The 14,762-nt window shown below is 36.9% G+C and overlaps 1 protein-coding gene across 2 annotated transcripts in view; it reads right to left on the bottom strand.

The window, feature by feature from the left end:
* Positions 1-435: 435 nt before the first annotated feature.
* The window catches only part of WASF3 (WASP family member 3), a gene marked incomplete at its 3' end in the record, with an annotated part of 29,197 nt that continues 14,870 nt past the window's right edge, over positions 436-14,762 (bottom strand). Inside the window, exons 4-8 of one of the 2 annotated variants that reach the window (XM_082009598.1) lie at positions 13,015-13,132; positions 4,431-4,597; positions 3,303-3,566; positions 1,289-1,659; positions 436-593 (exon numbers count right to left, since the gene is read on the bottom strand). In XM_082009598.1, the coding sequence (XP_081865724.1) occupies positions 436-593; positions 1,289-1,659; positions 3,303-3,566; positions 4,431-4,597; positions 13,015-13,132 (1,078 nt within the window). Of the gene's footprint in view, positions 594-1,288; positions 1,660-3,302; positions 3,567-4,430; positions 4,598-6,436; positions 6,613-13,014; positions 13,133-14,762 lie in introns of both variants that reach the window. The other variant, XM_082009597.1, reaches the window with a different exon arrangement.

Here is a 14,762-nt window from a genome sequence, read left to right on the forward strand (position 1 = left end):
GTTGACTGCCCTCAAAAGATTAACAACCAGACCAATTCACAAGTACCTAAGATGTTTACATAATTAAAAGAGTAAGATGTAAAGTCAAAAAATATATTTTATCCCTTCAAGATCAGGAAAGTAAAATAAAATGCTGGTTCTGTAACAGTGCAACAACTGCAGCATATTTTGCACGCAGCACATGATTTGCTACATTTAGTGGCACTTAAGTATTATGTGGTAAATACTGAAAGTAAGACAAGTTTCTGATCTGCATAAGCGTAATCACATCATTACCAGAGTTGCTAAGCTACAGCATTCTGAATAATACCAAGTCAATTTTAGCATTTCGATCATTAGCCTTAATACATGTCAACGTCCTGCTTTACATCTTGCTAAGAAAGCAATCACTGAAGCCAAGTATTTCATGAACTTGCCACTGGGCTTGGACCAGGTTCAGTCTGACCAGTCGTTCTCATCAAACTCTGAATCATCATCAGAATCACTGTATTCCACGGCAATGCGTCTTGAAAGGATGGTCGCAACATCGTTTCCAACAGGCTCTCGCTTTGCTTCTTGCTCGCGTTGCTCTTGCACCTTTTTCAACTGAATTCCTGTAGAGACAATTACTCTCAGACAAAGTTTTCTGCACAAAAGATTTTAAATTTCATATTGGTGAATTTTGTATTCTAACAATATATCCAGTAAGAAGAAGAAAGAAAAAAAGAAACCACTAAGTTGAAGAGCCTCCCCCAGCAAGGAAGACAGACAAAAAAGGCAGACTGGAGTCCATTCCTAGAGGCTGAATGCTTCTAGACTTCTAAAATTGCCAGCAATATGTTAAAACTAAATATTCAAGACTGTACAGGTCCTTTTGATCTGAAGATGAAAGTTTTCACAATTCTGTTTGGAAATACCATTAGACCTACAGCTCCATAGTGTAAGCTGTCAGGAGCAGCCATTAGTCACTGGTTAAAAATCAGTGGGCTGAAGCCTGGTGTTGGGTAACTCAGTTCTTCTGAAGAGAACCAAACATCCATGTACTTCTCCTGGCTACTTTACAAAATAAACACAAGTACTGTTTTAATTTGATTACGTCCACACAAACACTAGAACACATTTAACAAAGCTGTACATCTTGGAACATTAGGATTTGGAAACAGATCCAAAGTCAGGGCTGACAAATGTTAGAGTAGGTGTGTCATACCTGTGGTTAACTAGGCTTGTAATGACATTTCTGCCCAGCTGGGAACTTTTTTCATTGAAAAAAAAAAAAAAAAGAAATAGCTAAAACTCAGTGCTCACTTACCCATTCGAATGGCAGCAAGAAGATCGCTCCGTGCATCACTTATTGGTGGCTGTGCAGGTTCATGACGTTTTGCCTCCGTAGCTGGAGGAGCGTGCATTGGGGAGGAAGAGAGGGAGGAACCTGTAGCAGGAGGGCCTGGAGGGGGAGGAGGTGGGCCGGGAGGAGGAGGAGCAGTGACAACAAGCCCACTAGAAGGAGGAGGATGAGTAGCTGCATATGTAGAGCCAGTCACCAGTCCAGAATGGGAAGGTGGCACAGGAAGCTGAAGGGGACTAACAAATGCAGTTTGTGCTGAAGGAATCATAGGGGGAGGGGGAGGAGGGGGAGGACCTGCAGGATTGTAATAATCCACCATCTGAGCTGGAAGCATCCTATATAAAACAGAACAAAAACATTCAATGCACTGAAAGTTAGGACTTAGGGAATCATCAGCCCTTAACCTGCTCTCATCCCACCTCAGCTAAAACAAAAATCAAAAGGGATTTAAACTGGTGAGTTAAATATGCAAGTGATTATAAACATATGTATTGTCAAATATTGATAATACATTGAGATTTAAGGCAGATGATGAAGTTAAAGGCAGTGTCCTTTCAGCACTCCACAAAGTGAGATTTTATCTGAATACTCCTGCCTAGTTAAGTATAAAGCTGTATTTGTTACTAAACATCTACTCTGTGAGAATATAAAGTACAGTGCCTGTCATGAAGAAGGGACTAAGAAAACTGTAGACTACGTGTATCACTTCCATAGAAGACCAAGTGTTAGAACAAATATTAAGAGATAATAAAAGAGACAGGCATGGAGGACAATGGAAAGTATGAATGGAAAGATCTACCCAAAGGTATATCATGCATCTCATGTGCTTCTTTAGTCAAGTTTATCAATTCAAATATTACTTAATTAAATTGCTACATTTGATTGGTAAAGAGGAGGAACAGGGAAGAGCCAATTTCTTTGATAAAATGTTGTTAAAAGAATTCTTAGGCAGAAAAAATGGGAATTAATATAGAAGTTATGAAGTAGGTAAAGAACTAGATAAAGGAGACAGGAGCTGAAGGAAAGTTACTGATGACATTGAGTGATAATGTCAATGTATGACAACTGTGATAGACTGATAATGGACATGCACCTGGGGACTAAGCATAAGTACTTCTGTTATAAACTGGAAATAGCAGAAAATGCAGGTTGGAGCAGTCAACCATAGCATAACTCAGCATCTACAGTATGATACAGTCATGAATTGGGTAAATGCTATCCCAGGATGCATCAAGTGAGGCTGAAAAACCTTGGCTTGCTTAGTTTAAAATGACACAGGCAAGAATGATTACAACTTTCCTGGGCTTACAACTTGAAAGTTTAAGCTGTTTAAGTTATTTAAGCAAAAGAAAAAACAGGCACAGACTGGTTATAAGACAAGATGTTTTCTTGCTATTGGAGAGCCAATTGCTACTCTGGAGCAAGCCTTCCTTCAGAATGCATTCAGGGAAAATATCTACACAGGTGTTCAATACATTCATATATTGAATTATGGAAGTGTCTGCGGCAGTAGGGAACTTGATTCTGTGTCTGAGGAGATCCTTCTAATTCTGTCATAAGCTCCTTTAAAAAGTCATTTCAGGGATGTAATACAGACTGCCATGTTAATCACATTCAGTGATACTTTTTCTGCACCCTTCCTAAAGTTTAAAGTATTATTCAAATTATGTGTTAACTATTTTCCACTTCAAGGGAAAATTATCCCCTTTTTAATATTATATTAGGAAACCTTAATATTTTACAAGCATATTGATTTCACCACATTCAATACACAGTTCATTATTTCTGCTTTCACAATTTCTTCACTTAAATTCAGTTCATACATAGAAATTATATCCATTTTTTTCAGCTTCCCCAGGGAGATAACTAATATATTTGAGGTCTTTTTGTGTGTATGCATTATATGTTATGATGGTTATGAAAAACATGCATCCCTCTAGTTTTGTCAAGGATCACCGGAATAAATCAGGAGTTTTACCCATATTCTGCCGGTACCACAGGTACTGAGCTATGTTGGCCATCTGAAGGCTGGGGTGGAGGTGGAGGTGGTTGCTGAGGTCTGTTTAAAGTAGCATGTCGTACAGTGGTGGAAGGTGGTCTGTATTCATGCTCATGGCTTTGGGATGCTGCCATGTACTGTGGACCATCTCCTGTTCCATATGAAGGCATTGCTATCTGCTGATGGAGGGAATGATTCGGAGTAGCAGGATAAGAATAATCTGTAACATCAGATGCATGGGACCTAAAATTAAAGTAAATGGATGCAGAAGAACAAATTATGTGAGTGTAACAGGGTATTATCTAAATAGCTCACAAGAAAAGCTAAAAAGAATGCAATCAGAATTATTTTTCTTGCAACAGAACTCCCCGATTATCAAGCACCATTCCCTTGTAAGTCCATAGAAAGCGCAAGAACAAACGCAACAAAAAAATCATGGTTTAGCTTAACAAGACTTGAAAATAAATTAGTCTGACAAGTCAGCATGAAAGGACTGAAACGGAATGTTTTCAATAGTTCAGTATACTAGCTGCATGCAGATGTCCTCCTATAATGCAAACTTTTAAAAAGGCCCCAAAAAATTAGAGCTTTCTCCTGATTTTAGAGTTCTTTAGTAGCCATGAGGAGGCACTCTGTTTTTGTCAACAATTTTGACAGTCCATTATTTGAAATGATAATACATATCAGGCCTGCCTTACGTTAACAATGGCAGCAGAAAAAGGAAAGCAATACTGCAAACACTCACAATTACACAGAAGAATATATTTTACCAAAGCAGAGAAAACCAATTTCAAAAGTTAGAAAACGCTTTTTATTTTGTTTGCACAATTAATTTTGCTGGAAAGGCTTAGAGAAACTGGGAAATGTAAATATTAGTTGAGCAGAGAGTTCATAAAGATACAAAGTCTAGGATGCTCTGTCAAATAAGCCCAAGATAGGGAGCAAAAGGATCTCTTCATCCCATTACTGCACAGAGTTGTATTAGTAATGAACAATCGTGCAGCCTGGCTTTTAGTAAACACAGCAAACTGATGCACTTATCTCTAAGACTGGAAGCGAGGTAAAGCAACAAAAAGCCAGGGCTTTGAGTAAAACAAAATGACAAACCCTTTGGGCATTTTGTCCTCTTTCATGCTTCCTGCCTGTTCCATTTTCTTTGCGTCACTCATGAACTCAATGCCCATTTTCCTTCTCTCCCACTCTTCTTTTCTCGTTCTTACTTTTCTCACATTAATTTGCTGGTTTCTGTTTGGATTCAGCTTGTGTTTCTCTCTCTAAAGTACAATAAGTATAACAAATACATTGTAAATTGCCACAGTCTGAACACTTGGATGTCAATGTTTAATGTGTAAGTCTTACAATCAGCAAGCGAGAAGAAACATGAGCTTTATTTTACTTTAGCCTTAAAAATCACAATATAGCCAAACACATTTCTTTGGGACCTTATGGATAAAACACTGCTCGTGCAGTAGCTGTCAACATAAAAACATCTCTGAAACCAGTACTTATTTCTATATGTATGGGGGTATTTTATAGCTTAGTTCCTACAGCTAAGACTACCCCAAGATAAAAAACAGAAAGCCTTCTCCCCACCTCACTACCACTCACAAAATTAACCCTTCATGCATGTAAAGCACAGGTTTCAGGATTCAATCACTGACATTTGATACACTGAAATGAAAAGTTCTCCATACATTCTAAAAATTGAAAGGCTTATATAAGTACAAGGTAGCTGCCATACCACAACATCTACATCCAACATAATGATGCGTCGTACAATTTCTGTTTAAAAAAATCCTACCGATTGCAAACACTATGGATACCTGCAAACAGTCAAATACATGTTGACATTGCTGGGAGATAAAAACAAATCACTTCAACATGATTATTTAAACTCAGGAATCCTGGAAGCAGGGGGTTAAGGCTAGAAAAAGACTCAAAGTGTGTGAAACACAGAACTCATGATGAAAAATCCGCATCTTGCCCTTGACAGCTGAGCACCAATGTCATTTTACCAGATCAACCTATGGAAAGCATAGTCTTAATGAAATATTACAGAATGACAAACAGGAGGTAACATTTTGCATTAGAAACTGTAAAAAAAAATATTGGTGATTAAAGGATTTGAGACAGAGAGAGGGGGTCTGGATATATTATTGAAACAGCAGTAGCAATTTTCTTTAAATCTTTTGTTTCAATTACGAGATGATTACTTCCCACAAAGACCAAAACTTTACATGTACAAAGTTCTGAGCACATTTTCTTTTTTTAGTTAATCTCCACTGGGCAGCAGACTGGACAGTATCAAGTCCACACTTTTGCAGTGGTGGCTGCTTCCTCAGCCTAGCCATTCAACAATTTAAACACTAAATTGTCACACACTTTTTCCAGTAGATTCTATTTATTCTAACATTACTGCTAGCAATTAACCACAGCAGAAAGAGGAAATAAAGTAAGTGGGAAAATCCTCTAGTGAGACCAAATTAGTGTACAAACTCAGACTTCCGTGCACACCAGGAAAAGGTAACTCCCACTGAGCTCAAAGGGAATCCCAGACAATGAAGATGAATTCTACTGTGTGTCTCTAAGAGTTTTCTGCTATTTCAAGCAAAAATGTTGCATCTGGTTCTGTAGCTTGCTTTTTAGACAAATATTACATCGATAAAACTGAACTATTCCCCATTAAAGCATTTTGTTAGAGACAAAAGTATGCTCAACTGAGTAGATCACAAAAACATTTATAAAGCTATCAGCAGCGTAACATAGGAAAACTACTCACGAAGAGGTACTGACATTATCTAGTAGAGGTAGACTTGAATGCTTTTGTTACTACAGCTACTCAAGATCAAATATAAAGCATGCAGCAAACACTTATTTCACTACAGTGCATAATATTATGACGACAAAATGCTCATTTGAAGCTGAGAAAGAAAAAATAATTACAGAATTTGTTATTTATGCTTTAAAATAATTTTGAGAAGGACTTTAAAACATGCATTGTATGTTTTATCTATTCTAACCATTCCCAACCTGTAAAAACACCTAACCTAATTCTACTCAGTATTTCTGAACATAAAACTGTGGTATAACAAACAGCTTTGCTGTAAACACACCTAGTATCTGGGGACAGTGATCCCTCGGAAGATGCTCCATGGTACACACTTTGAGACAACCTGTTGTCAGGTCTAAGCTCTTTGTCATATGCCATCATATTCCACTCCTGGCGTCTGTTCCTGGCTTTTCTAACCTTTTTCACCTCACGGGTGGTGCCATCTATACGCTTTTGCTCCTAATGTTCAAACAAAAGAAATAAAGCATGCAAAGAGAGAAAAAAAGGAAAGGAAAAAAGCTGGTTAAAATGCAGTTAGAGTGCATGAAAATAAGACCAGATTTACAGATGAAGCCAAGTCTTCATAAAATTTCTCTGCACTGAAAATGAGACTGTCTCCTTACACTATGAACCTCATTAGCAGCAGGTCTGCTGCTTTGCCCTTTTCTGTAGGATGCACATGCTATTGTTTTTCCCAATACAGAAATGTGACTGATTTTAAAAGCCAGAACGTTTAACTTCTTCTGACATCGTATGTCATTTATTTAGATTGTCCTAAAGCACTTGTAATTTCCTTCTCCTGCAAATCAATCTTATGAGAATATGTTAAATATGCTCAGGGTTATTTTGGTTATTTGTTAGGGTCACAATCACCTGAGGCCCTGGGGAAGCACAGAAAAAATTAGAAACATTTTGCTATTTCATAGCCTATGTGAAATTATTTTTTTGTTTGTTTTAACTTCCTCTCCCTTCTTAGATCTGATTAACTACTGAAATTCCTCCTAGTTGTTCCTCATCATTGTTTCCCATTATCTTATATAAAAATGAATTACACTAATCCTCTCTGCAATGTGTCAGTATTATTCAGGCCAGTAATATATTACAGCTTGATAGCTTCAAGACAAATCAGTCTGTCTAGTTTTTTTAAATATTCCTACATCATTTCAGGCCCAATGAATGTCAGTTTTTCTCTATCAGTAAGATCTAATAGTGGGACTCAATGCTTTCACACCTCTGAAATGTTGTCCTCGCCTACTTCTGACTACTCAGTATGGATATAAAAAACATATTGGTGCTTCAGTAGAAAAACAAACAAGTTTGCCCAATCCAAACTGAGAAGGGTATTTATGTGCTACTCCTTTTCTCAGTATTTATAAGGGTGTTGGATTTTGTTTTTAATCAGGTCTAGAGCCCACATCTTAGAATACTAATTCATAAATAGGTTAAGCATGTTTTATCTATTAGTAAGTCAGTATTAGGCTTTTGACTACTAGAAAAATAATTTCTTAGGAAAGAATTATATTGATATTCTGAGAATGCAGTCATATTCAATTACATTTAGAGAAGAGTTCTATAAAATGCTGATATGCAACCATTTTATTGTGCAATCTCTACCTTCAAAGTAAGGGACAATAGTTGGAAAGCCAGCCTCACGAAAAAGAAAAAAGTACACCACAGATGAACAGAGGTATTTTACTCCAACTGTCAAACAGTCACTGAGTAAATAATTCTGAAATAATGTTTGGCATTATACAACTAACGAAAAAAAAAAAAAGATCTATCAAATGGCTGACTTGCCCTTGTTTTGCATCTCTTGCTTGTTGATGCATGCCCATATGAAGGACCTGCTGATCTGCACCTGCTAACATTAAGAAGGACAGAGAAAAGTTCAACATCCAAATGTTCTGACAGCATTTGCTCATTCCTGGCCCCTGCAGTGAGTAGATTTTTGATCTGATTCATGTTAAGTAAAGATCATCACCTTGGTTCTTAATTACTTCCTATAAAATCTTTTTCCTCCCCAAACTTTTTAGAATCACAACGTTTTTTATCTACGTTATGCAAGGCTTTACTTTCTCCTTTAATACCACTTCTTCACATCAAAATTTTCCAGTACGGGAATTGGAGCAGAAGGGAGACAGACTCAGTCACGCTTTATTTTAAGTATATAAAGTTTTGCTAATTGCCATGGTTGACTATATGCTTGTTAAAGGTTTTACATCTGTCTTTTTTCATTTGATTGTTGCAAAATTTAATTTGTTTTAATCTGTGACTTTTATCCTCGTTTGTTTATTAAGATTTTGTTGCTAAATCATGCTAGATTTGAGAGGAAAGTACAAGTAAGCCTTTTGGTTAACTGAAAATACGCTTTAGTTTTTTCTTCTCATAGAAATGTAACTCCATCCTCTAAGGGTCACAACTATGTAGTTCTTGCAAGTTTCTACATAAAGTAAATATCCACCTTTTGACCAATGTATGATGCTGCTCGGAAGACAACCATTTTGATACAATTCCTGTACAATCAGGAGTGCTTACACAACTGCTTACATATAATCACCTATTTAAAAGTTTGGTTTTAAAGAGATCACTATGTTTTTTATGAAAAAGGTAAATACATATGCATGAATAAATAACCAACATAAAATAAACACAAAGCTTAGTTCATTTTTATTGGATCAGATTTCAGTTGGATAGTTGTTCCAGACCAGCATTTGTAAGTGTGCTAATGAATAAATATGCTGGAACACTTTTTACTCAAACTAAGTACTAAATCCTACTGGTATTTATTTTTTTTATTAAATATTATATAAATACATCTCTAAAACATTTAATTTCCTCCAAAACAGTGGGGCAGACCAATTACTAGCAGCTGACAAAACTATATATACTTCTACCTACATATACCTCTAATAGAGTAGTTTTAAGTTGCTCCAGTAATATTTTCATTACCTCGACAAACAATGGTGATAGCTCTAGTTTTAGTACCTAGAGCAATGACAACAGAGTTCTAGGGGAGCTGAAGCCTTTCAAAATAACTACAGTTGGAAATATTTCTTAGGAAACTTAAGCAATATTAAGAAGAGTTATTTCCTTCAACTGAGTGTAATAGAAGCTGTGGCAGACAAGTGGATGTTGTAGGTTAAGCCAGAAAACAGGTACATCACTCAGCTGTGATTTCAGCAAACACAACAAACATACTAGAGCCCTCAGAGTTAAGGTAATTTTAAGTTTGATATTTGCATCAAGAGTTAGCAAATGATATTTCAAGCGTCTTAATAAAGAATTAGAGCTAGTAACAGAAAGTAGCTTCAGTAAGTATTTGCAATAATTTCAAAAAACTGGAAGTGTGAGCCCTGAGTATTTTCTTGACTTCACAAATTTACAAGATCCTATCAATCATAAGCCATCAAGAAAGATTTTTAAAATACAAGCCCTCCATATTTAAACATTTCTACTTATTCAAACAACTAATCATTCCTCTGAAAAAATGCGGAGAAGTAGAACAACATTCCTTTCATTAACCAATGGTTAACAACTGGTCTACGGTCATTCAATTCAGAATATTACTGATATATGCAAAAGTCAAAAGTAACTTCGTTGAACTCTTAGGCACTGATCTACTGATCAGTAAAAAAATCTTTTTTACTTTTGACAGTAAAAAAACCAAAGACTAGACCACAGATTTTAAACTTTAAAGAGTTACAGTTTTCTTCAGAGGAAAAGTTCACCTGAAAGAGCCAAATCAGAGAAAACCTGTGTTAGATTTCTTCAGTTAAACTGCATACAGAAACAATAAATAAGTATGATAATTGAAGGCAGGAAAAGGAAACTCCTCACAAATTGGGGATCAAATGCTCCCTCAGTAAGTTTGCAGACGACACCAAGTTGCGTGGGAGTGCTGATCTGCTGGAGGCAGGAAGGCTCTGCAGAGGGATCTGGACAGGCTGGATCGATGGGCAGAGGCCAACTGTATGAGGTTTAATAAGGCCAAGTGCAGGGTCCTGCACTTCGGCCACAACAACCCCATGCAACGCTACAGGCTTGGGGAGGAGTGGCTGGAGAGCTGCCAGGAGGAAAAGGACCTGGGGGTGCTGGTTGACAGCCAGCTGAACATGAGCCAGCAGTGTGCCCAGGTGGCCAAGAAGGCCAACAGTGTCCTGGCCTGTATCAGGAATAGTGTGGCCAGCAGGAACTGGATGTCTGGAGTAATTCTCTTGCACTAATTCTTTGGTGCAAGGAGTACTCTCAGGCTTCACTGACCACCTGAAAAATTGAGGCTAAAAAACAGCTATATTTTTCAGCTGAGTAGGACTGCATTCGGATGTCTAGTTTATAATTTGCTAAACAATACACATCCATTTCACCTGCACAGTTTCTCAACAACTTGCGTATTTTCTGCTTCTGTAGAGTACGAACTGCATAAGGAATTCTCACTTAGTAGATTCAAAATGCAACTTCAGCCACAAAATTGTTAATAGATGCTCTGGACTCATTCCTGGTCACTGCTATCGTAAGGACAAGAACAAAAGAAAGTGACAGTCTGTTAAGCAACCTGTGGAACGAACAGTACCTGTAAGACATCTCACCAAAATGCTCCAGCTCTTTAAAGGTTCGAGATGATAAAAAGTTCATTTGCACACCAGCTTCTGGAAGGCTAAAAACCAGATTTCTTCCTGTCACAAAGTGACCCCTATCTACGCAAACTCAAATATATGCTGCTTTCTTCTTAGTTGGTCTCGTTACGTATTTAATCAAATCAAATAGCACTTCAGGTAGAATTTATCAAGGGGTATTTCTGTGGTGTATGGCTATAATGCTACATTATTGAAATTAAGCATATTTTACATCTGGTTTGTAGACTGTAATAAGACAATTAAAATCTACCAAAAATATACCATGGATGGAAATAAGTGAGACATGTTCCCTAAAACATAGCCTAAAAGCAAGTTTATATATAAAGTGGTTTTGTAAAAAACTCTGAAACTGTCAAAAAAATTTCAAGCAACATTGTAATTTTTTTTAAAAAGCTTTTGTATTTTCTCCTTTTTAATATTAAATCAGAATGAAAAAATTAGCAGTTGATAGTTTCTTTTTTCCTTCTCTCTAGTGAACAGATCTAAATTCAAAGGGACAAAGATGGGAAGAAAAAAACCCAAAGGGTACAATCATGCCTATATATTTTTCATAAAGAAATACTGAATGGAAGTTGCTTTAATTATTTCCCATCTTTTAATCAGCTCTGGGACTTACCATATTGAGAACAGAGTGGGATTATGATCTTGCATATACATTTGTACACAATTATACAAATAACCAAGTGAGTATTTCCCAATACTTTGCTTTAGACAGTAACTTCTACTGAAAATGTTTACTCAGCTTTTTCAACTCTATCTAATATTTCAATACTGAGATACCTGTTGAAACAGAAAACATTTTTGACTCATACTCCTAACAGGAAGACCTGATTTATTTCTTCCAGAGCGTTTAAAACCCTGAATTCATTAAATGTTTTAGTTAAACCAAGTCCTCATATTTTGTTTAAAAATGTTGCAGTTGGAAAGTTCTGTCTAGCAACAGCAACAAGGAATTAACAGAATTTAATAAAAGAAGAATAGTAAAGCTTTCCAGTCGTACCCTACAATTTGATTTGTAAGCAGGTAATGTATATATTAGCATATATATATTATACACGTGTGTATGTATGTGTGTATACATAGTAGCATGTGTTATGTATATATATTAGCATGTGTATTCACATAGTAGACATTATATATACACACGTGTATACTACATGTTTATATATGCTGATATATTATGATCACTGATACATACACATGTATAGGTATGCTAATATATATGATATATATGCATATTTGTACATACACAGTTGTGTATATATGTGTACTGAAAACTAAGTAGCTTCTTTCCATTTCCTCTGAGCGGTCTGTGCATCTTGTTTGGATTCCTTTTATTTTAAATCCCTTACCTCTCACTGGACCTATGTAAAAGGGCACCTTCCACCAGATAAGGTAGGTAGTCATTGCTTCAAACTTTCCTTCTTCACTTTTTTTTTTCAGAATTATCTTCAAAAATCTTAAAGCCCTCAGATTTGATAAAAAAATTGACCGTAAAGAAGCTGCACAAGTAGCAACTAATGTCTTCATTCAAAATTAAAATCCATTATGAAAATCTTGATTGCATCAGAATACGTATCTTGGATCAAACTGCTGAAGATATTCCAGAAGGACTGAAGACACTTTTCTATGAAAAAGCCTTTTTTTGTTGGTTTTAAACTTAGAGGAGACAAAGAGTATTACTCCAAAAATTAATCTCCTCTTGTTGCTGAACACAGAATAATTTTGCTGTGTATTGTCATCTTACTAACTTGTACCAGGTGTAGAAAAGCGAAGAGTTACTATCAAGGGATTAAAAAACTCAACAAAATACTTATTTCTGGATAAGCTCATGTTTTGCTACAGGAGTTAATGATGCTGGATAAAGAACTATGAAAATAAAGGAAATTACAACTCAAATTCCTTCCCCCTGACCCCCTCCCAAATCACAGTGTCTTTTTCTGAAGCACAACAGGGCCATTCTTCTGAGTACTCATAAGCAGATCCTGGCAAAGGATTAAAGAAAGTATCTTGGAAGATAACTACAGTTCTCCTAAAATTCAATTTGCCAATTTCTTAAAATAGACAGTATGAGCTATAAAAACTGAACCAGCTGAATCTACAGCCATGTATAAAGAGGAATAGTCTTTCCCTGCACACAAACTAAGTATGGCCTAGCAATTTTATGTCTTGACAACTGTACACAAAACTGTAATACATATACTTGCTATTATATTTCTGCTTTTACCTTTTGTCTTCTCTTTTCTTTTCGCTTATCTTCAGTATCTTGTAACATTTTTTCTTTCCAAAGATCAAAAAAATAGGAAGGATCAGTATAGAACTTCAATCCGTCTTTCTTATCATCCCTGGAAATATAACAGAAGAAAAGCTAAGAAAACATGAATTAGTATTTTTCAAACCAACAAAACTCACCTTTGATGACCATCCAAGCTTAATCTTCTTTGCATGATAGGATGACAGCATGCCAAGTGCATTAAATGCCACTGCTAACAGGTGGTTACATCTTACAATTGGCTTTATTCATGCCAAGAATTTCAGGGGAAAGGGGTGGACCCCCAAGCCTTTTGGGAGGCATGCTGTTAGGCTATGCCTCATCAGAGCTCAGCAGGAGCTGACCAGACTCCTGCATCATCCGGCTCACTGGAGGGAAATTCACTGGTGCTGTAAGAAGATCAGTGCCAAGACAGGATGTGTAGGGGACAGAGGAGTGTAAGAATGGAACTCAACTGTCTCAAAAGAACTGGAAATGGAGTGTTTGGCTCAATCCAGACTGGTCTTAAGATCTGAATTTAGGGACGAAGTAGGTCTGAGTACCTTCGCCCTTATGAGAGAAAGCACAAGACAGTCACTTTTCTCAGTGGGACTCTTCTAACTAGAGAAAGGGCTAGCAAAGGGGTGGCAACTGAAAGGTTGAATCCTACCAGACTATTCTAGGAGGATTTGAGACAGAGCTGATCTGAGCTTGCCAGCTCCAACAGGCAGCAGGAGCCAGGGACAGCCAGACTAAGCAGCCACAAAAAAAGGTATGCTATCAAATGCTAATTTGACCCCATGGCCTGGAAATATGGAATCTTCTAATATCCTAAACTCCTGGAAAGCAATGAGCGTAGAGGGAGTCAACATGGCAGGGCAGCTGGCATGGTCCAAACACCATATGACTGTGATACCAGTCTAGCTTGCTAAACTGGTGTCCTTCAGAGTCCCTTTTGGCTGTGGGTCCTAATGGCTTTCCTAGGCAAATTTTGATGGCAGCTGAATACTGATTTCTACCAGCAAGATCAAGAGCAATGGAGATCCAGCACACAGAAACTTTACAATCACTGGAGCAGGGTACAGAGCAGATCTTGCATACTGTCTGGTTATACAGGCATAAAGCCCTTATTTCTTGTGTGCTAGATCTCCTCACTCCAAACATCTAACCTACTGAAGGGGGCACTGAGGTCACTCTTCTACCCTTCCAGCTTTGGTCAGGCTACAATTTGAAATTTGTTTAAGCTTTGTCCAAGGCAAATACAAATAACTTAAATTCAGCAGATTTACCAAGAAACAGAATTTAAGTAAATTTCACTAAAGTATCCCTAATAAAACAGCAATAACAACAAAGGTCACTGGCATTGTCATCCGTATACATATTAGGACATAGCTGTGCAGAACAGCTGGTCAATAACAACCCTAAGTGGATGCCTATAAACAAACACCACCATTGCCTGTAGCTGCCACAAAAAATACGTCTTTCAGCTATAAATCTAACAATTTTACCTTCCAAGTAAAAGCTCTTAAAAACTAAATACGCTGCAAATGCTCCGCTATGTCATTCCTAAAAAAATTTCAAATCATTTACTGTAGATTGAGTGCCTGCTTTACACAGATACCTCACAATCTAGTACCTCTCAAAAGTTGAAGGACGCAGTAAAAATATGCTGTCCGCAACCCTTCAGATAGACAAATTATACTCATTTCATGAACAACAATAAA

This window comes from Phaethon aethereus (assembly GCF_964289735.1).
Source record: "Phaethon aethereus genome assembly, chromosome: 1".
Taxonomy (NCBI): Eukaryota; Metazoa; Chordata; class Aves; order Phaethontiformes; family Phaethontidae; genus Phaethon; species Phaethon aethereus.